Source organism: Girardinichthys multiradiatus, chromosome 7, assembly GCF_021462225.1.
Source record: "Girardinichthys multiradiatus isolate DD_20200921_A chromosome 7, DD_fGirMul_XY1, whole genome shotgun sequence".
NCBI classification, from domain to species: Eukaryota; Metazoa; Chordata; class Actinopteri; order Cyprinodontiformes; family Goodeidae; genus Girardinichthys; species Girardinichthys multiradiatus.
In genome coordinates, this window is record NC_061800.1 from 17,422,688 (window position 1) to 17,448,501 (window position 25,814).

The 25,814-nt window shown below is 38.1% G+C and overlaps 1 protein-coding gene across 10 annotated transcripts in view; it reads left to right on the top strand.

Moving 5' to 3' along the window:
- Positions 1-24,066, top strand: part of nalcn (sodium leak channel, non-selective) — a 142,879-nt gene extending 118,813 nt beyond the window's left edge. For 9 of the 10 annotated variants that reach the window (XM_047370207.1, XM_047370203.1, XM_047370204.1 and 6 more), the window contains 28 exons: positions 1,469-1,610; positions 2,055-2,128; positions 5,724-5,825; positions 5,918-5,987; positions 6,201-6,292; positions 6,417-6,539; positions 6,734-6,790; positions 9,210-9,330; positions 9,423-9,554; positions 10,312-10,479; positions 10,674-10,778; positions 11,722-11,828; positions 11,915-12,035; positions 12,150-12,248; positions 12,383-12,476; positions 15,800-15,906; positions 16,002-16,079; positions 16,170-16,289; positions 16,373-16,441; positions 16,545-16,693; positions 16,817-16,910; positions 18,141-18,273; positions 19,388-19,503; positions 20,341-20,498; positions 21,073-21,223; positions 21,326-21,475; positions 21,612-21,729; positions 23,238-24,066. In XM_047370207.1, the coding sequence (XP_047226163.1) occupies positions 1,469-1,610; positions 2,055-2,128; positions 5,724-5,825; positions 5,918-5,987; positions 6,201-6,292; positions 6,417-6,539; positions 6,734-6,790; positions 9,210-9,330; positions 9,423-9,554; positions 10,312-10,479; positions 10,674-10,778; positions 11,722-11,828; positions 11,915-12,035; positions 12,150-12,248; positions 12,383-12,476; positions 15,800-15,906; positions 16,002-16,079; positions 16,170-16,289; positions 16,373-16,441; positions 16,545-16,693; positions 16,817-16,910; positions 18,141-18,273; positions 19,388-19,503; positions 20,341-20,498; positions 21,073-21,223; positions 21,326-21,475; positions 21,612-21,729; positions 23,238-23,380 (3,193 nt within the window). In that variant the 3' untranslated portion in view covers positions 23,381-24,066. Of the gene's footprint in view, positions 1-1,468; positions 1,611-2,054; positions 2,129-5,723; positions 5,826-5,917; positions 5,988-6,200; positions 6,293-6,416; positions 6,540-6,733; positions 6,791-9,209; positions 9,331-9,422; positions 9,555-10,311; positions 10,480-10,673; positions 10,779-11,721; positions 11,829-11,914; positions 12,036-12,149; positions 12,249-12,382; positions 12,477-15,799; positions 15,907-16,001; positions 16,080-16,169; positions 16,290-16,372; positions 16,442-16,544; positions 16,694-16,816; positions 16,911-18,140; positions 18,274-19,387; positions 19,504-20,340; positions 20,499-21,072; positions 21,224-21,325; positions 21,476-21,611; positions 21,730-23,237 lie in introns of those variants that run through there. The other variant, XR_007038960.1, reaches the window with a different exon arrangement.
- The last annotated feature ends 1,748 nt before the right edge of the window (positions 24,067-25,814 follow it).

The window sequence follows — 25,814 nt, forward strand, 5'->3', positions numbered from 1 at the left end:
TGAAAGGAAACCATGAGAAGATCTATTTGCATTTGACCACAAGCTAAGTAGGGGACACAGTGAACATCTGGATGAAGGTGCTCTGGTTAGATGACAACAAAGTTAAAATATTGTAGGTTAGACACAAAATGCTGTGTGGTAAAACAAAATCTGCATATAGACTACTTCCAATTATAAGGAACAGCACCACAAATTCTGGTTTTTAGGGAGAATTAAAGGTGTGAATCAAACCTCAGCAGTCTTGTGATCATGGGTAATATGTAAAAGAAGTGAACACTAAAGTCATCTGTTGAGTGTGTGCAACAGGTTTTTGGCCAGAAGCCTTTCAGTTATATTAATTGTGTGCAATATGTTTTTTAACTTTTCCATCTTAGTCATGTTTTATATGTACAATAGCGCCTTTGGCATTAGTCCGTCAATTGTGCATATCAGCAGATGGAAAACTAGCCTTTGCTATAATCTGGCATATTTACAAATACTGTATATTTGTTCAGTAATTTGCTCTATCCCTGTTTTAAATAAATCAATAGGAAAACCTGTCAGAGGCTGCAAAAGACTTGAGACTGGGGTGGAGGTTTACTTTTCAGCAGGACAACAACCCATGACATGCAGCCAGAGCTAAAATGGAATGGTGTTAGACTATCCATTTATCCATAGTCTATACCCGCTTATCCTTGCAGGGTCGCAGGGGAGCTGTAGTTACAGTTTCACAAAGAACTTACTCAGGGGCTAAATGCGAATAGACCAAACATTGTTTTGTTTTTTTATCCCATTTTACAATTATGCAATACTTTGTGTTGGTCTATTACATAAAATCACAATAAATTACATCAAAGCTTGTGGTTGCAATGTGAAAAAAGGTGAAAATATTTAATAGAGGGGCTGAAAAGGCACTGCATGTTGCTGCATCACACCTTAATACACATTTGTTTTCAGAAATAACTGTTGCCCACACACACCTCAAAAGCAATCTATATTATCATTTCTCTTTTGTAGCTATTATGGAAGTTGAAACTACATCAAATAAAAAATGAGGAAATGTTTCCCAACTTTCCTCACATTTTGTGTCTAGTAGAAAATACAAAGCTGAAGAGGGTGAAATGTTTCATATCTTCTCCATGCAGACTGAAGCTAAAGTTTTTAGCATCAAGGCCCATTTTGTCACACAGCTTTGAGCAGGAGCTAAATTCCATCCAGCCCAGCAGACTTCATAATAAGTCATATTATTAAATTAGTAATTAGTGCACAGCTAGATTTCTTTTGCTCCATAGATATCAACCTCAGCAACCCATATGTTGAGCATCTGCAACAGCTTCCACTGATGCATTTGCAGCTGGATTTGCTTAAATACAGTTTAGTTTTTAATACATTTGTGTCCATTTTCTCCACCTCTTGTATGTGGCTGTCATTAGTAGTTACCCATGCAATACAATCCATTGTTGTCATGTGTGTTTGTTGTGAATTCTAGAGAGAGTTTTATGAAGCAGTTTATTGATCGTCAGCAGCAGGATACCAGCTGTTTGTTCCGCCGACTCCCCTCGGCTTCATCTTCCTCCTGTGACCACTCCAAACGTTCAGCCATCGAAGACAACAAGTATATTGACCAAAAGGTAGCTACACATGCTGCCTCTAATTATACACCATGTGCTCCCCTCCCTTTGTTTCTTGCTTTTTTTCTCTCAAACACACATATGCAGACTGCCCTAAAGGGAGATGGATATAAATGAAAGCTTGGTGTCCTTATAGGATAAACTATAATACAGGGTTTCTATGCTGATCAAAAATGTATGGGGTTGGCTTTTATATTCTCCAGGTCTGTATAAATATATATAAGATATATAGTATGAAAATGTCTTCGTTTCCAGACCTTGACCCTGTCACATTGTCTAAGCATTCCACCAATGCATTTATTTTCAATCCACCCATCCATCCATCCAATCAATAATGTCCTGTAATAAATTCCACACGCAGCTATGTGTATGGCATGATTTTTTTACGCTTTACCACAATTGACAAACCTGCAGTTCATGCACTCTGACAGTTCGCTTTCTCAGCTTCGCAGATCAATTTTTAGCATTCGAGCCCGCAACCTCCTGGAGAAAGAGTCGACAATCAATAAAATCCTACGGTAAGACACACTCCTACCAACACAGTAGGTTTCAGGTTTGGTGATCTTGTGTGTTGCTTTTAAAAGATATCCCGTGGCTGTTTTTTTTGTTTTTTTTAGCAATTTACTTGTAGTACTAAATGAAAGGGAGGTATTGTACTGCTGTCAAAGACAGGTTCTACCCCACATCTTTATTTGATTGTGTATTGCTAATGGCATCACACAGTTTTGAAAAACCTTATATGTTGTATGCATTTAGCATGCACCAGTTACAGGAGAATAAAGATTCCTAAAGTGATTTTGAGTAATTTGCTTCCACACACTGTTGGCTATGTGAAGGAAGTGTGATTTGGGGATTACAGCATATCTTTGCACTTCCCATTGTGACAAGCTCAGAAGAAAACAGCTGACTGTTAAGCAGACTTATGTCCAGGTGTGAAAATTGTTTTTCACTTTTTGTCAGATTGAGCATATACAAAAGCTGTAATTAAAGCGCTGCGTTTGTTAAAAAAACTGTCTATCTGGTTGTTTACCAAGATCCTAAAACAGACAAAGATTGTATCTGAAACACTGGAGTAAAATGGGGGAGGATGTGATGACTCTGGTATAATTATTTAGTCAAACATTCTGTTCCTGTTTAGTCAAAAGCTGCAAAGAATAATCCAGCGGTACTTTACAGCACAGATGCCCCATGACAAAGCAAATCCTGAACTTTGGTTTAAAAGAAAAAGTTTTTAAAGAACAAAATTTGTCACCTGGCCTGAAGACAGCTGAGTATTATTACACGGGAACAAAATGGCGGGCACAGTTGTCCAAGAGGCAGAAAAGGAAAAAAATCATAAAGGAGGGATCTCTGTAATTAAAAAAGTCAATGGGTGGAAGGTGCACACTGGAAAAAACAAATTGTAATTGATGATTAAACTTAACCTTTGTATTTGTAATCATATGCACTTTCTCTCATGTGCTCATGTAAATTAATGTCTTGCTAAACAAAAATAAAAAATTTTTGTTCACGTCCTCAAATTAGATCTAAAAGTCTACTTTTCATCCACACATTCAGTACTTGTTTTAACACCATTGTGTTGGTACACAGATGCAAAGTGAACCAGACTGTTCATCACAGTCTTTCTAGACTAATAATGTAGATACATCAGACATAGCCCTGTCACACCAGCAGTACCACAGTCAATGTTTCTCCCTTTTTTTACACACAGAAACACCTACACACTTAGTGCCACTTCAGACTCATTTACTGTCGCAAAGAAGTAAATGGATAATTTGCTGTTCAGCATGGCAGAGACGGCTCTAAGTGCAGATTAGATTGCAAACACTGTGTCCAATCTGCACTTCCCTCCCCACAGCCAAAAAGTTCTGTCTGTCTGAGAGACGGACAGCAGATCAGGAGTCATAACACGTTCTGTCTGGCTCGCCAAAGCATGCAATTAGGCCTTAATACCGACATATGCAAACTCACACTCTCCAGCAGAAGCAGCCATTAATCTGTGCTTATGACCAATAAAGAAGTAATACCTCAGAGTTCCTATAAACGATATGAAATGTGTGGTGCCAGTGCCCAACGTGTCATTAGTTCTCCTTTGGCTCTTTGAAACAATTGGAGCTCCTTTTCCCAATAAATAAAAACTGGGTCAGTAACCTTATCCAGAACAATTTGAAGTACCTTCCAAAGTATTTAGACACCTTAAACTAGTTCACATTTTGTCTCAATACTAGTACAAACGTCAGTATATTTTATTAGGATTTTATGTGACAGACCAACACAAAGTAGTTCATAATTGTGAAGTGGAAGGAAAAATATAACATTTTTTTAAGAAAAAAGAAAAATGTCAGAAAGTGTGGCCTGCATTCAGCCTGCCAAAGTAGTTTGGGAGGCTAGGTACAAGACTTCTGGGGATCACTCTGCCAGCTTTGTACATCTAGAGACTAAAACATTTGCCCAGTCTTGTTTTTTTTATATATCTTAGGCTCAGTCAGATTGGATATAGAGCATGTATGAAAACCAATTTTCAAGCCCTGCCACAGATTCTCAGTCGGATTTAGATCTGGGCTTTGACTGGGTCATTTTAACATGTGAATATGCGTTGATCTAAATCATTCTGTTGTGACTCTGGATGTATATTTATGGTTGTACTCCTGTTGACAGGTGAACTTCTGGTTCCACTATGGGCTGCTGAACGTGGGAGCATTTGTATTTACATAGGCTGTTTATTTATGTGTTTCCATATGAGATCAAAACAGCATTAATCTCAGATAGTTTCAAGGCAGTTATGGTTTAAAAGCCAAGAACTGCCACTCCAGACTGTGTGGAAATGTGTAGGTATAATGGAGTTTAAATTAACTGCAATGATCCTGACACCCAGCTGAGACAGCTTTGGTCAGTCTTGTGGCTGTTAACCTCTGTAACTCAATAAAAAACAGTTTTAATTAAGAACAAGTTTGCAATAATCTACAGATCTTTAATAATAAGCATTACTTGACAACTCAGGGCAGCTGTTATTACTTCAATTTTTACCTCAGACGCTGTAACATTTTCTAATACTATTGGCTAAAAGCTCTTAACAAGGCTTTGATGAGAACCTTACTCTCTATGTAGGTGGAGTTGCTGAAAGTGGAAGACCATGCTTCCTTTAACTAAATAATTTCACAAAGGTTGTTGGATTTTATCATTGTACTTCAATGCAAACTGTGTAAAAGTGTGATATTCAGCATTGGTTGCTGGGTTTACGTGTTATTTACAAACAAAAGTGCAACACTCTTGTCATGTAGTTTAAAGTGAACAGAAAATATAAGCTGCAGAGTATAAACTGTGAAATGCTGTATATATGCAACCAGTGATAAATGTTTAGGACCCTCCCACTACAAAGCTCTGCCTTTAGTTTGGCTCCATCCAAAACGTTCTAACTTCCTACCAGGGTTGTTTTTAGGTTAGACACATCTGACACAAATAGGGGCTACCCAGTTGTATCAGATTGGCTCCTGCAGTGGGAATGCAGAGGGGAGAAGAGCTACCCCCGAAACACCTACCTTGTTCATGAAAAGGTTCTGGCAGTGGAAATGCACCTTTAGTCACAGTCTTTTGCAGCCGTTAGCAGGTTTTCTTTCAGGAATGCCCTCTTTTTAGCTCCTTCTAACTTTCTATAATCACTGATCATCTTTCTGTCCCTGCTGAAGAAAAGAAATCCCACAGCATAATGCTGCCACCACTGTGGTTCATCATGGGGATGGTGTTTTCAGGCAGACATGCGATGGGCAGTTTTAGGAACATCAAACTAAAGGTGTGGGAAAGCAACTGCGCATCACACTGTCCAGATTATTTGTGAAAATATTTGAAAGCCACATATTTTCTTTCCCCTTGATATTTTTAGTGCTATGTGTTGGCCTATTGCAAAAAAGCCCAGTAAAATCCATTGAAGTTAGAGGTTGTGCTGTGAGAAAGTGTTGAAAAGTTTAAGGGGTCCTTATGTCTGTTTAAGGGGTCTGTATTGTTGTATCACAAAATGGTGGATTAAATCTGGATGGTTCGAGATGTTTTTTTACAGAGTGGCATTTTTCTGCCGCCGTTGGACTTATAAAGAGAAAATTCTTGTCCGTTTCCCAGGGCTTGTACCAGGCAGCGGATATTAAGTGGATCCTTTGAAGGCCAGCCAGCCAAAGAACGCTCAATACTCAGTGTGCAGCACCACATACGACAAGAGCGCAGGTCCGACCCGTAGATACACAGGAACACTGCAGCATAAGTTGGCATATAGTCCTGTGATGTACCGTATCAATCTTCCCTAACTGTTTCTGCAGATCTTTGAGACATGGCTCCACCAGTCAAAGGATTAGCCGAGGGAAGTCACTCGAAACCCTCACCCAGGATGTAAGCACAAAGTCACAATAGTTTTTTTCTCCCTTCTATTTTTTCCCTTCTTAGTATCTGACAAAGCGACGTCATCAAAGATGCCCGTCTTTGCTTGCAAACAAAACTGTATGGACAAATAAATGTCCATATCATGGGGTTTTTTAACTATGTGATGAAAATTAAATGAAAAGGCGTGTTATACTTTGAATGTTTTATCGTGTTTCTTCCCAGCATTCCAGCACAGTGCGCTACCGTAATGCTCAGAGGGAGGATAGTGAAATCAAGATGATCCAAGAAAAAAAAGAACAAGCAGAAATGAAAAGGTATTTGCTGGGGAAAAAAAAAAATCACACAGTCAAGAAAAACTTTAAAAATGTCTGTGCTGTTTCCTCTTTATTCCTTAAAATGATTATCTGCTTGCCACTCAACATCTGCTTTTCTGAGCAGAAAGGTTCAGGAGGAGGAGCTGAGGGAGAACCATCCTTACTTTGATAAGCCTCTTTTTATTGTGGGTCGTGAGCATCGCTTCAGAAACTTCTGCAAAGTGATCGTTCGGGCTCGCTTCAATGCGTAAGATTTGTCCAATTGAAAACGTTTTTGACTGCCGATAAGTTGTCTATGCCCAGTTTTCTTTGAAAACAAAATTAGATCAATGATTAGATCAATGATTACATGTTATATGCATTTAATAGCTGACTTGGGATGATTTCAAATAAATTATAAAGCTGTAACATAAAAGTTGTTTCATTTTCTTTCATACCTAGATTAAAAACGGACCCAATAACAGGAGCTGTGAAGAACACCAAATACCATCAGCTGTAGTAAGTGTGGCTGATTATTGTTTGTCAGGTGTTTAGGATTAAAAGATTTCAGTAGTAGTGAAGTAAAGTAGATCTTAACCATTCAGAAACATAGTTCAGAAAAGCTGTTCTCATGTATTAATAATCACATGGTCCATATGTGTGTGGATAAAATACCTAATTAGATTTTTTTTTTCTGGTTTGCAAACTCACTTTACCTGAATGTTCTATTTTATTATGCAAATACTAACATGAAAAATCCAGTTTCCACTGGACAAAAAACATTGAATCCCTTTACTATGTAAACAAGAAGTGGACATTTCCAGTCCTCAAGGACCAGTGTCCTACATGATTTAATTATTCACCTGCTTGTATCCTGATGTAATTAGTAACGTAATTCAAAGAAATTTGGATTTACTGCCGCTATAATTTGTCAGCTCTTAATGACTTGCTGTTGTATTGTTTGATGTTGGGATTATGAATCTGAGAATATTATTTAATATTAATATTTTATTATTTTATCAAATAATATTTCAGTCTGTTAAGGGTTGTTCTGTGAATACCAGCCCAGTAAGGCGGTGGTATTAGGACAGAATAGAAAGGTGTGAGACGAGTTCTGACATTATTGAACAGCATAAACTCTGCACATATATGGAATGAATTCACACAATTTCTTAAAATACAAGAATTTATTAACACAAATAAGTCAACTCAAAGTCAAACATATTTCAATCAACAAACTCTTTACTATGCTAAAACAATCCAACCAAACTACCAAGCAGAATTAAAGAATGAGGAAGATTAATGGGCTATGTACAATATAAACAAGTTGATTAAAGATGATTAGAAATCATGACCAAAAAGAGTGATGCAACATTACTATGCAATATTTATGTTTTAGAACCAAGGATTATCTTGAAGAATCTGGAAGTGAAGTTAAGTTAGTCTTGGAACCAACTTAGGTAATAATCAGTAAACGTTTAGACAACCAATCACAATGCAAGATCAGATAAAATTATTTTAATAAAATGTTTTAAATAATGATCTGCTGAATAAAACCAACCTTCTGGATGACCATTTCTCAACGGTGTCTAATTAGCTGCCTTTATTTATTAATATAATATTTAAAGAAATATTATTAAGGGAATGGTAAAACATTTAAGGACGTATTTTGGAAAAGAGCCAAATCTTTCTGGAGAAATGGGCTTAATGGTGTTTACTTAGTTATCAAATTTTGTAAAATTATGTTAGGGACACATTATTTACTGGATTGAAAACTAAACCTTTCTGGGTAAATATTATTTAGCAGCAAGCACGTGTCCTTAGCTTTTAGCAGTTAAACTAACAAAGAAGCTGATAGCTTAGCACCAGAATCAAACCTAAACCTTTAAAAATACCGTCAATAAAAGGGTTAAAATGCATAAGCACGGACGGCGCGTTAGGATCAATCTTCTGTGTTAAAATCACCCCTTTAAATAAAGTTTGTCTTAACTTTAAAAACACGCAGACAAAGAACACAACCTGAACACGTGTGCTGCAGATATTCTGCTAGCACCAAGATAGCTGAGTTCAACACAAACAAAACCAAACTTCATAAAATGAAAAACGTTTAGATCATTTCAATCTAAATCCTTCTATATTATTCTGCCCAAACACTTAACCTCATGAACTGTGGTGAGGAACGTTTTCCACGATGAAGTTTGAAGAGAGCTCTGTGAACAAAGGGTTAGCTTCCAGCTAACCACTGGAGCAGTGGCTGGAAGACGGCTCGTTCTGTCCGCTGACCACACTGCACGTTAACAGCCGTAATGCGGCTGCTCATTTGTCCTCCTCTCAGGCAAGAAAAACCGCTTCACTCGGCTTGTAGAAACAGTGTCTCTGCAGGAACTTCTCTGGGACACCGTTTGCTTCTGCAGGCCTCAGAGAGAAAGTCAAGCCAGGCTTGTACCTTAATTCCCGTTTTTATGAATGAATACTGGGTACACAAACAGTTATTCACTCGTACTTAACTTCGCGTGATCTTATGACACTCTAGGATCCAGTTGAAGAGTTATGTCTCTTTGCCAGCAAAGAGACATGAGCGCGCTGGCCACTATCCTGGTCCTGCAGAGGAGCAGTGAAAAGAGGTCGGCTTGTTGGAGAGGGGGTGCTCTTATTCAGACAGTGGCATCATGGGAAGTCTGCTGCTACCCCCCTTTCCTCAGTTGCTAGAAGTCAGTTAAATGCAATTTATTTTGAAAGTTCCAGAAAAGTGTGTACCGGAGTTTTAATGTTGAAATCCATGGCTGGGTCCCAACATTGATATGCTGTCTTTTGGCTATTAACAGCATATCCAGCATTTTGGTCATATGCTAATAGCTGAACTGTGAGGTAATGAAAATTTCACATCTGCTTTTTAAAACTAGCTCATATATTTCTACTGATGTGTTTGTCCTCGCAGTGATCTTCTGGGCTTAGTCACCTATCTGGACTGGGTGATGATTGTGGTGACCATCTGCTCCTGCATCTCCATGATGTTTGAATCACCCTTCACCAGGGTCATGCACGTCCCCACTCTGCAGGTATCATAATCCAGATGGACCGTCGGTCACATGTACCGACGAGCAGATTCATGAAGGGACAGATGTTGCTGTAAACACGATGTCTGTTTCAGATTGGGGAGTATGTGTTTGTGATATTCATGAGCATTGAACTCAACCTGAAGATCATGGCCGATGGTCTGTTCTTCACCCCTACGGCCGTCATCAGGGACTTTGGAGGAGTGATGGACATCTTCATATATCTTGTAAGAAATGGACATTTTCCTTAAAATGTAACAAGTTAAAAATCAGAGTGTACTACGTTCATTTGAGAAATACAACAAAATACTCTCATACAGCTTTTTAAAAAGGTAAAAAGAAAAACTCTGTTTTGGCTCTTTGCGATATTGATATACGAAAACCAAAAAAACAGACTTGTGGTGTTTGCCCCTCGGCTCACGTTTGTCAGGAGTTTTACTTCTGTCATTATTTAGCATCTTCGTCTCATAGGATTCTACTTCAAGATCTTGCACCGAAGTTTAAAAAGGCTCCTATAAACCAAATGTTTTGAAGTGTCAACGAGTGGTGGACAATATTGTATTGTTTATGAGCTACGGGGATAAATGCATTATTAGGGTTAGGATTAGTCATCCTGAAATAGAAAAATAAGCTCCAATTTAAGATGTTTGTGAAGTGTACAAAACCCCAAAAACTGACTGGATGAATAGGATTTATACATTTGGTGTTTGAAATTTTATTCTGCTCTACCTTCAGTAAAAGCATAAATATTGATAACAGCATAGATAAAAGACAAGATTTGTTTTTATGGAGCTATTTTTGTGTTTATGTTTGCAGGGGTACATTTAAAGCCAAGATTATTGGTCCCAATGGTACAGATTTTGAAATAGAACCACTGCAAAATCGTTTTAAATGACATTTATCCTAAGGTACCCCTAATGTGTTTTTGTAATATTATTATCCTAAATTCCTCTTCTCTCTGCTCTGCTTTGTTCCCCTCTGTAGGTAAGTCTCATCTTTCTCTGTTGGCTTCCGACTGACGTCCCCCCTGAGTCTGGAGCTCAGCTGCTGATGATGTTGCGCTGCCTCCGTCCGCTCAGGATCTTCAAGCTGGTTCCTCAGATGAGGAAGGTTTTGCGGGAGGTTCTTAAAGGATTCAAGGAGATTTTCCTGGTAAGTGTTCAAGTACAACTATTTGAAATCTTGTGATTTTGAGGTAATGGCGCCTAGAGTCGGACTCTTTCAGTTAATCTTATTTACCTATTTAAAAACAATTTATTAATACTTGTAATACCAAAACTAACCAGAGGGGTGCCTTGGATTGTGTTTCTCCATCTGCCTTACACTTTTGGTTAATGCTCCTCCAGGTTTCCATTCTACTCCTCACACTGATGTTGGTGTTTGCAAGCTTTGGAGTTCAACTGTTCGCTGGAAAACTGGCCAAATGCAACGACCCACGTATCCTTAAGCGGGTACTGAAAGAAACATAATCTCCTTATAAAGCTTCCCTTTCCTGCCTCATGCTCCCTGTGGAGAACTTCTGACTGAATGAATAAAATTACTGTCCTCCAGTTAAATCCAGCACTTCTGCTTTTCCTAGTCTGTAAAAGCAGTCTTGATACTTTTCTTTAGGTTTTAGTTAATATTTTATCTTATACCCACTTTTATTCTGTAGTTCTTAAAGGGGATTTCTTATTATTACTGTTTGAGTTTGCTTTTTTTTTTTTTTTTTGGCAACTGTTTCTAAGGATAATATAATCATAACTGGTTAACTGATGTCCTTTGGTAATTAATTTGCTGTTATAGAAATATCATTGTGACTTCTTTATAGATCTGGGGAATATTTTTACCTCAAAAATAAGACTTTAAAGTAATTTTATTACACAACAAGAACATTCTCATTATTAAGAACAAGAAAAAATAAATAAATTCACTGCTATTAAGATGCAGCATTTAATCTGAGCTCGGAATCAGTAAATTTTCCCCTAATTCCCCTAATTGGTAATCCGCAGGTCAAACACTGATGAATCTGTTTTTTTCCTATTCATTAAATTCTTCAAAACTAAGAACTCGTACAATGTTCAGTCTATGATGCATCAACCAACAGCTAATCGTCTGATGTTTATTTCTTTTGTGTATTTGGTTAAAATATATATGTTTTGTTAAAGGTTAGGGACACATACGTTGATGCATATGGAGATGATCATAGAATTCCTTTATTTTCTGCTGGATTCAAATCTGCTACCTCAGTTGATAAATTGCCATTTTTTCTTCTTTTAAAAACATCCGAATCAGGTCAAATTAGAATCAGCAGGTCAGACCTCAAGGAAAACTTGAAATCGGTACCAGCCAGTGTTTGTGTTTCACTGTTTTTTCTTTTGTTTTTTTTTATTTAAACTGTGTGATCCCACAAAGGAGGATTGCCATGGCATCTTCCGGATAAATGTGAGTGTTTCCAGAAATCTCAACCTGAAGCTAAAGACTGAGGAGAAGAAACCAGGTTTCTGGGTGCCGAGAGTCTGGTGGGACTTTTTTGTTTTGATATTTCTCCATATAAAGTTGCTCTGCAGAACTATTGATTGTATCATTCAATCTTGTGATTTTCCAGGGCAAATCCTCGAAACTTTAACTTTGACAATGTAGGCAATGCTATGTTGGCCCTCTTTGAAGTTCTGTCCCTCAAAGGTTGGGTAGAGGTCCGAGATGTCATTATTCACCGTGTTGGGCCGGTAATAATAATATATTTCTAAAATTTTCAACTAAAGTCCTTTTCCCATTTACTTTCTTCTATATTTAACATAATAATCATTACTCTGCTTTAATTTGTACACCCCTGTCTGCAGATCCATGGCATCTACATCCACGTCTTTGTGTTTCTGGGATGCATGATCGGTCTCACGCTGTTCGTTGGAGTTGTCATAGCAAACTTCAATGAGAACAAAGTAAAAGCATTGGATATAAATACAATTATGGAGCAATGTCTGTCAATACTGTTGCAAGGCACTGTATCTGTTTTGCCCTACAGATCAGCAAATACTTCAGTTTCATGATTTCAGTGTTTAACTCTTACTTTCAGGGCACTGCCCTGTTAACAGTGGACCAGAGGAGATGGGAGGATCTGAAGAGCCGACTGAAAATAGCCCAACCGCTCCACCTACCCCCCCGTCCAGGTAGATTGAAGCATACTAACATGCATAAATGTACATCAAAAGCTTTGCAAAAAAACCGCAGGACACAGTACAGGGCTAAAGCATCAAGCTTAGCATTATGAAAACATCACATCTGTCCCTGTTCCATGATGGATTGTGTACTGCATGCATGTGTCTGCTAGCGCATTGCTAAACAGCACCTGCGTGATTAAGTCATATTTAATAGACCTTATTTTTGGCTGCGAATTGATTCCTTGAGGAATTAATCATGACACTGAAATGAAGACTAGCAGCAGTGACAGCAAAATTGAATATGAAGGCAGATCAAGCAAATGGCTTAGACACTGAATGTCACACCCTTTTACAAGTGAAATAATCACATTTTCGCACCTCGCTTGAATTCAGCTACCAGCTCTCTGATGTAAAATGTATTAATTTTTTTTTACAAATATCCAGCTTTCTTTCATGTGTGTCCAAACATTAAGCGTCGGGAGACCCTGTATCCTTATTGATTAAGTTTCATCACAGATTCACACTACTACCCTCGCTTATGTGACTAGAGTCATGGGAACAGTTGAAGTGCCTCCGAGGCATTGTGGGAAATTGCCTGTTTGTACAGACAGAGCTGAGAACCAACAGCAATTCAATGGCTTCGGTTTTAGTCAGCAGCTGTAACTACCGCACCAGAGGTGCTCACTCACCACTGACGAGCCTTTACAGCACAGACCAGGCGTTAAAAACCTGTTTAAGGTGTAACTATTGCATATAACCAGAAATTACCTTGTCAATTAGATATAAACACAAATATTTAAATCTTGCCAAAGATCTCTTTTGGCAAAATCTAAATATTTGCCCTAATTTAAAGCTGTAGCGATAAAAAAGGAAATGTATGCAAAGTGACTGTGAAGTGAATACATTTTTTAAAACCTTGCTGCTACAATACAGACATTTCAACACAAAAACTAGCAGCATCCAAAAAAAAAAAAAAAAAATATATATATATATATATATATATATATATATATATATTATGCCTCAAATATGATTTTAAAGCCTCAAGTACGATTGTAAAACTTGGAAGATATGCTTATTGGATGGATCATGCTACTTAAAAATGTATTTGACTCGTTAGAATTACTGCCTTTAGGCAAACATTAAAGACTTACTGTGTCATTTACCAAATGTGTTTCTGACAACACATTTATTGGCATACACCCACACATCTCTTTGAATAAAAGTTTTTGAAAGCAGCATCACACTAGTCTGTTCAAGACTTAAAAAAGGAACTTAAATAGACTCAGGCGGTCCATAAATGCCATCTTGTGGACACTACAGGAAAGTGCACTGGCATAATTTGAAGCGTTTGCAGTGCCATGTAAAAGTTACAGTAAGTTAAAATGTTACAGCCAACCACTTCAATGTATTTTAATGCGATTCTATGCAATAGACCAGCAGAAAGTGGAAAAAAAATATATCTTATAAAATCTAAATTTTTAACCATTCTTATTTGTGAAATTGCTCTCTCATTCAGATTAGAGAATATCTCTGAACATCAGTTTTAAGTCTTGCCATGGATTCTAAATTGAATTTAAGTGTAGACTTTGACTGGGCCATTCTAACTCATGAATATGCTTTGTTTTAAACCATTCTATTTTGGCTGTATGTTTAGGGTTGCTGTCCTGTTGGAAAGTGAATTACCGCCTCTGACAGGTCTTTCTTCCAGAATTTTCATGTATTTAGCTCCATCCATCTTCTTTTAGTGTATGTCTACACCAGCTTTGGACATCTATAGACTCTGCATTTGGCCCATTCTTTAGAAAATAGCTCAATCTCAGTCAGATGGATGGTGAACATCGGCTTAGTGCAGATGAAGGTGAACCTCCATCCCTGGCTTGAGCTTTTTGCAGCCTCAAACAGGTTTTCTTCCTAGATTGTCCAGTATTTAGCTCTGTCCATCTTACCATCAACTCTGACCAGCTCTCCTACTCCTGCTGAAGAAAAGCCTCCCCACAGCATAATACTGCCTTCGCCATGTTTCACCATTGAGTTGGTGTTCTCAGAGTGATGTGCATGGTTAGTTTTTTCACCACAGTGCATTTCACATGTTGACCAAACAGTAAAATTTCAGTCTCTGATCAGAGCACTTTCTTTCGCATGGTCCCGTTGTCTCCTGCATCAGTGTTTCTAACCAACTGGTCATCAGAGCCCACTGTCTAGCATATTTTAGGTGTTTCTCTGCTGCTATGCATTTGACTTAAATAAATGGTTGAATAACAGGCATTTACAACACAATGCAACAATTTGAAAGATATTGTGTACTGATGTGTGGCTGCATTTAATAATTTCGAAATTAGTCTATTATGCTGTTATCAGGTCAATACCAACAAGTTGTTTTTGGTTTAGTAATTAACTGTTTTTAGTTCATTTCTGCATTTTGTGGTGTATAAAAAAAAAACAATGTCCCAAACTATTAGTTTAATTCTAAAGATTGGCCTTGGTCTTGGAAGGTCCAGTCTTGGTGGATGCGGTCTTGGTCTCTGAAGAACCGGGTTTGACTCTCTGTATGGTGCAGGAGCATTAACATATCGGACAGTTGGCCTTGAGGATCAGGGTTTGGGAACTGCTGCCCTACATGGGACCTTTCATTGCTTTATCTTCCATAAAGACCAGATTTGTGGAGTGTACAAGTTGTGGTAGTTCTGTCAACAGATGTTCCCACCTGAACTGTGGATCTCTGGAGCTCCTCCAGTGCTACCATGGGTCTCTTGGCTGTTGCTTTGAATAATTCTCTCCTTGCTCAGCCTGTCAGTTAGGTAGACAGCTATCTCTTGGTAGGTCTACACTTTTGCCATATTCTTTCCATTTTATTGAATTCTGAACATGGAATATGAGATGTCTAAAGCTTAAGATATTATTTTATAACCTCACCCTGCTTTTAAACTCTATCTGTGATCTGCCTGATGTGTTTCTAGGGCTTCATGATGCTCTTTGTTTTCCTAAAAATATTTCTGAGTCCTTCACAGAACAACTGTCTTTATATTCAGATGAAACTACATGTATATGATCGCACTAAATCTTATTTAGAGGTGTCAAACTAAAGGTGGCTGAATACAAATGCACACCATAATTTTCAAATGTTTATAGTTACAAACTATGTATCATTTTCCCTCCACTTTACAATTATGTGCTGCATAGAAATATGGTTGTAAAATATGGTTATAACAAAATCAGAAAATTGGATGTTGAGTGAATGTTTTGGAAGGCACTATGAATTTGATCAATGGCTTTTACCCTTTTTCCTGGAAATACATTTTTTTTTCATATCATGTCTGTTCTTTTAACAGAGAATGGAGGTTTTCGAGCCAAGATGTATGACATAACTCAGCATCCCTTCTTCAAACGGGGCATTGCTGTGTTGGTTTTGGCACAGTCCGTCCTGCTTTCAGTCAAGGCAATGTCTAAATCTTTTTCTTGCATTGTAATGTGCTCATTCACGTGGCTTTCACTGCAAAATTTAAAAAAGAAATTGCTTCTTTACTTTTACAGTGGGATGTAGGTGATGCTCAAGTGACATATCCTCTTGCTACCATGTCTGTAGTCTTCACCTTTATATTTGTGCTGGAAGTAAGTCTGTTTCTGCTGGAACATTCATCATTCTAGATGTTTTATTTTAATCACTAACTTCACCATACACCCTTTCTCTATGTTTTGTAGGTAACAATGAAGCTGATAGCCATGTCTCCAGCTGGTTACTGGCAGAGCCGACGAAATCGTTACGATCTGCTGGTCACTTCACTGGGTGTCATTTGGATAGTTCTGCATTTTTCCTTACTGGTTAGAGAAACAGCCGTTTTATTAAGGGGAATTTATTCATGAGATCAGTACAGCGCATTTTACCGTTTATTCCCCCCTTGTAGAATGCATATACATACATGATGGGCACGTGTGTGATCGTCTTCAGGTTCTTCACAATATGTGGGAAACATGTGAGTATGTTTGCCTCCAAGTCACCTCCCTTTGCCCTCATAAATCATTTCTACCTGAGTATAAAATGTTGTAACTATTAATACGTGTATGTGATCCATGAAGGTGACACTGAAGATGCTGTTGCTGACCGTAGTAGTGAGCATGTACAAGAGCTTCTTTATCATCGTGGGCATGTTCCTCCTTCTCCTTTGTTACGCTTTTGCTGGAGTTGTTCTCTTTGGAACGGTCAAATACGGCGAGAACATAAACCGGTAACTGTTACATATTTCCTAACTTTCTTCTTTTTTTTTATTCTGCCTTGCAGCAAGCTGCAGGTGCATGTCATGTCATCATAGAGTTGTTTGGTTTTTTGTCTTTTTCTCTTCAAATGGCAGGCATGCCAACTTCTCCACAGCTGGCAAAGCCATCACTGTTCTGTTCCGTATTGTCACAGGAGAAGATTGGAATAAAATCATGCATGACTGCATGGTAAGATGGGATGCAAAGTCATTGCACATCCTCATATATAAGATAAAGAAACATACTGAAGGAACATGTATTCCTGTTGAAAAGGTTGAAGGCTTTTGCTGCCATTGAAAGACAGTAGAATGATTGGTATATTGTTTGTAGTGCTCATTAGGTCCACTTTGCGTCAGAGGTCTGAAAAACATTATTCAGCTAGATAAAAATCTTTAAAATGTTTCAAAATGCAGGAAAAAAGCTGAGACGTCTTAGTGGAGCAACCACATAAGGTAAAGCACTGTAAAAATGTTGGACAGAGCAGAATATGATGCAATAGGATTTTTTTATTCTGCTACAGGTGACAGGCAAAAAACAATGCCTTCCCTTGAAGAAACAGTTTTTAAATCCCATCAAAGCATCTTTAACGAATCTCCACCCAGTAGTTTTGCTAATATTTTAAAGAACTATTGGATCAATGAACCAATAATACAACTGTCGTTTTCTCTTACCGGAAGCTGGACCAAACACCTCCCCAGCATGTGCAAAATATTTTTTTACAATGATATAATGAAATGCTTTCACTTCTTACTGTGGTTCACTGAAATTGTAAACTCAACCTTAAACCCAAAATCTCTGTTTATGTTAAAGAGATTCCATGCAATAACATAAGGTGATGACTTTTTTCTGTGTTTTGTGGCAACTATGCTTCTGACATTTTCCATAATACAGCTACAACAGTTACTACTTGAACGCATCATTAATGACAGTAATTAGTACTTTAGTTAGAAATAACTTTTTAAATAAACAAAATAATGCAGATCCTATGATTTACTGCAAGTGCTTCTCTGACCTCCAGGTCATTAATTTTAGTTTAGCTTTTTTTATTATGTAATGGCACTAGGGCCTTTATTTTGTACGTTGACCAATAGGAAATGGGGTGAAGAGAGAGAGTGGGGAAGACATGCAGTGAAGGTTGACGGGACTTGAACCCGTGACGGCTGCGTCGAGGACCGCCGCTTCTGTATATGGAACGTGCGATCTACGCCTGCACCACCACCGCGCCCCAGACTAGCAATTTTAAAGAAAAGCATTTAGCCCCAGTAGTAACTGTTAAAATGTATCTTTTCTAAACTACACACCGTTAAATGTGATTGAGCAGTTTGTAATCATGTTGAAAATGTTCCATTTTAATTTGCTGATTGGTGAGTAAAATGTATTGTTTAAATTGTAATGATTTGCTTGTTTTGTGGTGTCCAGGTTCAACCACCATTCTGCACCCCTGACAAACATCGCTACTGGGAGACTGACTGTGGCAATTATGCTGGAGCATTGATTTACTTCTGTTCATTTTATGTCATCATAGCATACATTATGGTCAACCTACTTGTAGGTCAGTCCTTTTTGTGTGCCTGTTCTGCATATTTTATAATCATGTGCTGTCACGTACTTTAAGACCAGTAAGCACATTACTGGAAGTTAACTTGTTACATGGTAAGGCTTATTAACATCGAGCTGATTTTATGTAAATGTAAGAGATCACAGTAGACTAATCACAATGTGATGTACAACATAATCGACATTTGAACCAGCAATGGCTCTGGTTCTTTGTCTACTTAATGTTCTTGGGGATGAATAGCTTATAGTACTTTAAAGTCAAAAGTTGTTATATTATCAGCACAACAGTTCAACTTTATAAAATTAATGAAAGGTAGAAGAATACAATACTTTAAAGTCCAGAATACCGAAATTAAATCTATCCATAAAGATTCATGGAAAACATGACTTGTTGTGGAGTTGAATTTTGTCAGTGACTCCAAAACCGATCTTTTAGAAAAGCTTTCAATCCAGCAAGTGGGATTGGCCAAGGACATCCCTAGCATTAAACATTTGAAAGTTATAACAAAACTTCTATAATAAAACGAATAAAGATCTAGACTGTTGCTGTTCTGTTTCTCCACCATGATTCAGTAAAAGGTCTAAAGGAGTCAATCTCAAAACATTTATTTTGCTACCAGAAGTAATTTAGATAGGAAGATAAAAAATGACCCTTCTTTGCACAAAAAAACAAAAAATGTGAATCTTTCAATACAATACATAAATGTTATTTTTTTATGTGTTCATTTTGTCACTAAGGACCTCGACTACATGTTCGTTTTTATTCACAGAGATTCGAGATTAGAAGAGTAGTAGTAGATTTGGCTGTGCAGAATTTATTTAACTATTAATATCTATACAACTGTTGTTGGGGATGGATGGATGTATTTAGACATGTTAAATAGATTTAATGGGGACAGATTATTTATTTTGATACATTTTATCTATATTATACGTGTATTATAAGGTTTGAATTATAAACTATAATCAGTTCTACACTTCTGCTACTAGAGCTACAGCTCTATATACTGCAGTCCAATTTGAACTGATCATTCTGAAGATGACTGTTGCAATGCAAACTATAAAGTATTATAAATCCATTATTATCTATCCTAATTCTTTACCTGCAGCCATCATTGTGGAGAACTTCTCTCTGTTCTACTCCACCGAGGAGGACCAGCTGCTCAGCTACAACGACCTGAGGCACTTCCAGATCATCTGGAACATGGTGGACGACAAACGGGAGGTGAGAAAATAGCATTAGCAGGAAGGATGTGGAGACTATATAGGACTCTAAAAGCCAATATGGAGAGCCAATGAGGAAGGTAAGGGGAATGGAGTGCAGGTTTCAGTAATGGGAGTTAAAGCAATTAGAGCAGCAGGTTTTCAATTAAAGGTGAGATTCCTTTAAATTTAACCATGACATAATTGCGGTATGAAGTTATTCAGACAAAACTTGACAAAGGACATTTTTATGTTATGATTTGGGGTTGTTTGGTTTCTGTTTTTTCCTTATATGTTTCTCACAGTTTTTGAATCATGTTTCTGTTTATTATTTTCCTGGTCATGCTTTAGCTTTTTCTTGTTCATGTTTTGTCAAGTTAGGGTTTTGGATCTGGTTATGCTTTAGTTTCATGTTTTTCTAGTTATCTTTCTATTAGTTTGTAACCTTGAAGTTCTGTTTTGCTCCTGTCACGTTGTCTTCTGTTTGTCAATTAATTTTATTCGGTTCACCTGCTCCAAGCTAATCTGTCTCCTTGCTCCACCTGGTTCACGCTCCATAAATACACACCTGTTCAGTTACACATCACGGAATCATTTTCAGATCATGTCACCTGCGTCCTGTTGTTCACGCTAAGCCTGTCTTGCCAGCACGTTTATTGTTTTGGTTCCTGCTTCCTCCTGTGAGTGAGTTTTTTGTTATTAAATCTTTTTTCACTTACCGTCATGCTGCCTGCTTGTCTGCATTCCGGGGTCCTTCGTTGTACCATGCCTAACATTTAAGTTTAACTTTTTGACCGAAAGGCCTCTGTCATCATGTCATCTTTTAACAAACCCTTTACCTTTGTTTCTTTTTCTCGAGGGAGTGATCCCAACATCCAGGGTAAAGTTTCTGCTTCGTCTGCTTAGAGGAAGGCTGGAAGTGGACCTGGACAAGGACAAACTGTTGTTTAAACACATGTGCTATGAAATGGAGCGCCTTCACAGTGGAGGAGACGTGACCTTCCATGATGTGCTGAGGTGATGGTCAAGTGCTGCATATGTTTTATTTGGACTTTCGAAACATGTTTGGGCTCACCTAAATAAGTGTTCCACCTTCACTTACCACCTGCTCATCCTCCAACCTTAGATTACATACATAGTAACAATAATGTCATTTTTCACTTGATTTGCATGCATTAACGAACATCTGGGATATCTAGCTCTAAATTCACAAAAGTGCAAGGAGGTGACCATTTTGAAAACTGGAAAATTCAAAGTGGATACTGAAAAAAGATAGAAATAATGTGATATATTTTTATTTACATTTTTATTTACTTATTCTATTTTTTATTCTTGAAACAAAATGGTGGGGAAATGGAGTGGCAAATGGTTTAACAGATTTATTAATGTTTGTTAAGCTTTACATTCCTCTGAAAAAGGCAAAGCTCAGCGTTTTCTTTCAGGTGGGCCCCTTATTCAACAGCCATCTAAAATCTGACAGAAATTGCATCATTTAAATACAGAAACATGCTATAATGTCTTTTTTTTTTTACTTTGCACTTTTGTAAAAATATTTATTCAGATCCCATATATATGTTTACCTTTTATCCAGCATGCTGTCATATCGCTCAGTGGACATTAGGAAGTCTCTCCAGCTGGAGGAGCTGTTGGCCCGGGAACAGCTGGAGTACACTATTGAAGAGGAGGTTGCCAAGCAGACCATCCGCATGTGGCTCAAGAAATGCCTCAAACGCATCCGGGCGGTTAGTCACTCAGCAGAGAAAACTTGTCTTTTCTACTAAGATTCACAAGTGTGTTCTCTGTCAATGCATGGACGCTGTCCTTTAATGTGTGCATGCTTACAGAAGCAGCAGCAGTCGTGCAGCATCATCCACAGCCTGAGAGAGAGTCAGCAGCAGGAGCTGAGCCGCTTCCTCAACCCCCCCAGCATAGAAACCACAGTGCCAAGTGAAGACCACAATGCTAACAACCCAGACAACCCCTCGCAGCCTGAGGTAAAGCCCCCACGTCTAAACCACCGCTGCACACACACTTGCACACACTCACAGCATGATTTTACGCAGCCACATCCCACAATCAGCAGGTATGCTTTTGCACTGGTGGAACAAAGGATATCTCGTCTTTGTTTAGATGAGTGACCTCCAGCAGCTTCTGAGCCCCACGTTGTCAGACAGAGGAGGGTACAGACAGGACTCCGCAGACCTGGGGAGACCACAGAGAAAGTTGGGACAGTGGCGACTGCCTGCAGGTTTGTTCGCTTCTGTATTCTCTCCTGTACAACTTACAGATTTTGTAAGAGAGAATTGTGTAAAATTTGAACAAAACCTTCTTTGACTTCAGTCTGCTCTGAAAAACCAAGGAGCTAAAGTTTGTAACCTTTTTATAAAAGTTGGGACCAATTGAGCCAGTAAAATCAGCTAATAAAGAATTATAAGAGGCTATTCAGATATGTTGCAAACAAGGGTACGGGGTGATTCCATCCCAAGTGAACAGATCTACATGAGTGTGTTCACACCTGATGGTAAAAAATACCACAACATGAAATGAAGGACTATTTATGACTGGATCTTACTTGTATTGCAACATGATATCTTATGAGTCGTTGCACAGTTGAGCAGATACAAGCCATCTGCTGGTGTTTCAGTATTATTAAAACTTCTAGCAGTCATCTGAACTGGACTATCCTCTAGACTTGAACAGAATTCAGATTCATCTTCTTCTGCCTCCATCTGACTGGATTAAGAATGTCCTATGGTCTCCCTGGCCTCACTGGAGGAGAAACATCTCAGTCTGAAAGCAGTAGGGACATTACTATGCTCTTAGTACTTGACAAATAGATTTTTTTCCCTGCTGCGTTACCAGACATCCTACCTGACACCGCTGCCACAAGTATTTGTTGTCTAATATATTACACAGGTCAGGATTTCACACTTTACATGACAATAATTGATTTACTATTTTGAATTCTCACTGTTCACATATGATACAAATGATACTACTCTAGATGCTAAAGGTCACAGAGAGGTGGAAACATCATAATGACAGATTTGAAAGAGTAATTGAGAAAAATGTGGATGTAGAGCAACGTATATTATTTCATTGTTTAACAATATACGATTTCCTAATATCAGGCAGACCTATTGCCAGCATCGTGTGGCTGAGAAGAGATCATAGCCTTGGCATAAGGCCACTCATGCTTCTAAAAACATGATGGCCGTGACAATACGGTGTGTCACAGACCTAAATAATGGATAGGCTGTCACTGCTACCCCCATGCTCCTCCATGGTCCAGACAAAACCCTTTTTTGCCGCCAAATCCGAATGACTTCTCTCCTGAAGCTTTGTGCATGCTCAAAACATTTGAGGAATTTTCACGCTCTATTGACATTGGCTAGCCCACTGCCACAGAAAACCTTGCTAAAACTCTGCAAAGGCCATTCACATGATTATCAATTTTTAATATTACTGTACAATATTTTGACATCAAGGAGGCCTAAGATCCTGCCAGTTGCCAGGCCTCTAAATGTGGTCTAAGTAGTTGGATCAGAATCGGTATTCAGTCTGTTTGCATCAAACATGTAGCCCTGTCCATCTGTGGTCTGATCAGCCAGGATACATGTAAGCTACAGCTCAGAACAGCATTGTAGGTACTGGCCTGGAATCAACTAAATCTTTAGCCTGCGTAAAACTGGAATAATGAAAAACATGTTTTTTACACATTATAAAATTTATTACAAATTATCTCTGTGTTGTCAGGTCGTACGAGTGTAAAATCTATTGTTTGCAAGATGAACCCTGTCAATGATGGGGCTTCTTCAGGGTCCGAGGTGAAGAAGTGGTGGACCCGTCAGCTGACTGTGGAGAGTGACGAGAGCGGAGATGACCTCATCGACATTTAGAGATGGGATGACGTTCAACTGATGTTCTCTTTCTTCTTTACAAATCAGATGTTGGAAGCTTTCTGGTTGATTCAGACCTTTTCATTTCTTGTTTCTGTAGCCTGATGAATGAAAACAGTGCTGTTGCTTCATTTTACTGCTACCTATCTTAAAAGGGTTTGACTGGCGGTGTGTGAAGCTTTACCTGGAGTGACTCATTCACTGAGCAGCCATTTATACATGGATTGGTGTTAGGTTCCCAATGTGATGTCCACTGCTGAGTTTTTCTATGCAGGCGCATGTGGTGTCAAAACACACTGTTGACTTCAGTCATGGCATATTCATGAAACTAGGAAGCTGCTGCTGTATGTGTTTTCTATGGTTTCATGACTTTAAATCAGCACCAATAACATGCTCTTTGTTGTCGTTGATTCGTCTCTGTTCTTCATTTCTTGTATTTCTGATAATGTCTTTTGTGGTCTTTAGTGGTGATTGTTTTTCTCATTGTCACTTGATACATAAATAAGTGTTCTTGTTTTTGTTTGGACAAAGAAAGGAAATAAAATATTGCAGTTTTGACAGATTGTATTTACAGTTACTCAATCTGTGTTTCTGCAGCATCAAAACGTCGACTATTTTGTAAGTTATTAGAAAAACTTATATTTATCAAGTATCTTATTATTCTATTAAAGGCCTTTTGGCATTTATGTGGTGTTACTGTGTTTCTTTACACAACCTTTGCAATTTTTCCCTTTTTTTTTTTTTTTTTCCCAGCAGTAAATCATAAAATAGAATTACACGTTTTGCAAGATTAAAATGTTTCCTATAGTGGTAGTTTGGCTATGTTAGGTCAATATGGCTAGATGCCCAGGGCACCATCTGATCAAAGACAAAACAATCAAGCGAGTTAAAACAAAAAAGTGCTACAATATGAACATGTTTTGTATGGCTTATTTTCATGTCTAGTTAGTGTGGGAAGTGGGTGCTCCACTGTTTTTCATGCAGTGGCAGTTGCTGTTTGAGTGCTGCCCTGGGCAAGGATTCATACAAGAAGATTTTTTTGAGGAACACAAACCTTGCAAACAAACTGCGTATTAAAGAATCTATAATAAGTGCAAAAAATAATTTCCTGGTTAGAGCCATCTGTACAGTATATTTCAGTTTTCCTGTCTCAAACTCTGTTTGCTCATTCTTAGTTGCCCCTATTGACTGGACCTGTAATGGAAAACTTGCCTGGGGCTTAACTGATGGGCCCCGATTTAGTGGCACTGTGGGCAAAGACCCGTATGAAAAATAGATACTGTATGCAGATGCTTCATTTGCTGCTAAGATTAATAACGAGTCCTGTGCACATATTCTCAAAGATTCTCAGAGTCAGAGCCAAGGAGTCCTAGCTAAGAGTAAATCAGTTCGCTGCTGAGAGTGAAAAGTGAAGATTACAGAAATTCCTTAGTGTGGAGGTGTGGTTGACCCCTGTTAGGTGTGACACTGTTTCTAAGAGCTGTTATTGGTTGTTGCAAAAGACAAAAAACAAATGCACTCCTAGTAATCAGTGGAGAGAAATTAAACGATCATAGAATTTTGACTGGATTAAAAATGTGTAAATCATGATGAAATATTTTTGAAATTACATTAGTTGGCTTATTTACATTGTCATTATCGTTTTGATTTGCGTATTGTTATGTTTACTCGCCTTGCTGGTCTTTTTCCTACTTCATCTATTTATTATTAATTATTGTGGTCAGCATTTTACTGTGATCGCCTTCTTGTATAAATAGGTTTGATTTGGCAAAATGACCAAAACAATACGGAGAAAAAAGGTGGAGAAAACCAAACCGGACAGAGGACCTGAGCCTGCTGTTGGCACAGGTGGTAGAGGAGAATGGAGGAATATTGAAAGGTAGATTTGGTCCCGGGGATCACGGGCAAAAAAGAGGCTGGCTTGAAGCGCATTGCCGAGCAGATCAATGCGTTGTTCCTTCTGCTTTCACAGCAGCCTGGAATGTGAGAGGCGCTGGTACCTGCTGCAATCAGAAGGTTTATGATATTTATGCCAAGGCTACTGATGTACAGCAAAAACTTATTCACCTCATTTACATCTTCTATCTATATAGTGTTTAGATTATTGTGCTGTATCTCATCTAGACTGTATGTATTTTTTCAAGTTTTTCCAATTTTTGCCAAACTTTTACTTTTGAAAGCATTTTACAGTCTGTAAATATTTAAATAATTCTGTACTACATTGTTTGTAATTTTGTTCACTTTTTATTCATAGTTATTCATTATTGTTTCTATTATTGATTTATCTTCCCCAATATTACCGTACTACAAGTGGACCTTTAACCTGTCGTGCTGCTGAAATTATTTAATTTCCCCCTAGGGGGATGTTAAAGTTTATCTTAATAATTGTATGATTGTTATAGAAGTTTATATGTTCTTTTATTCGACTGTTTAG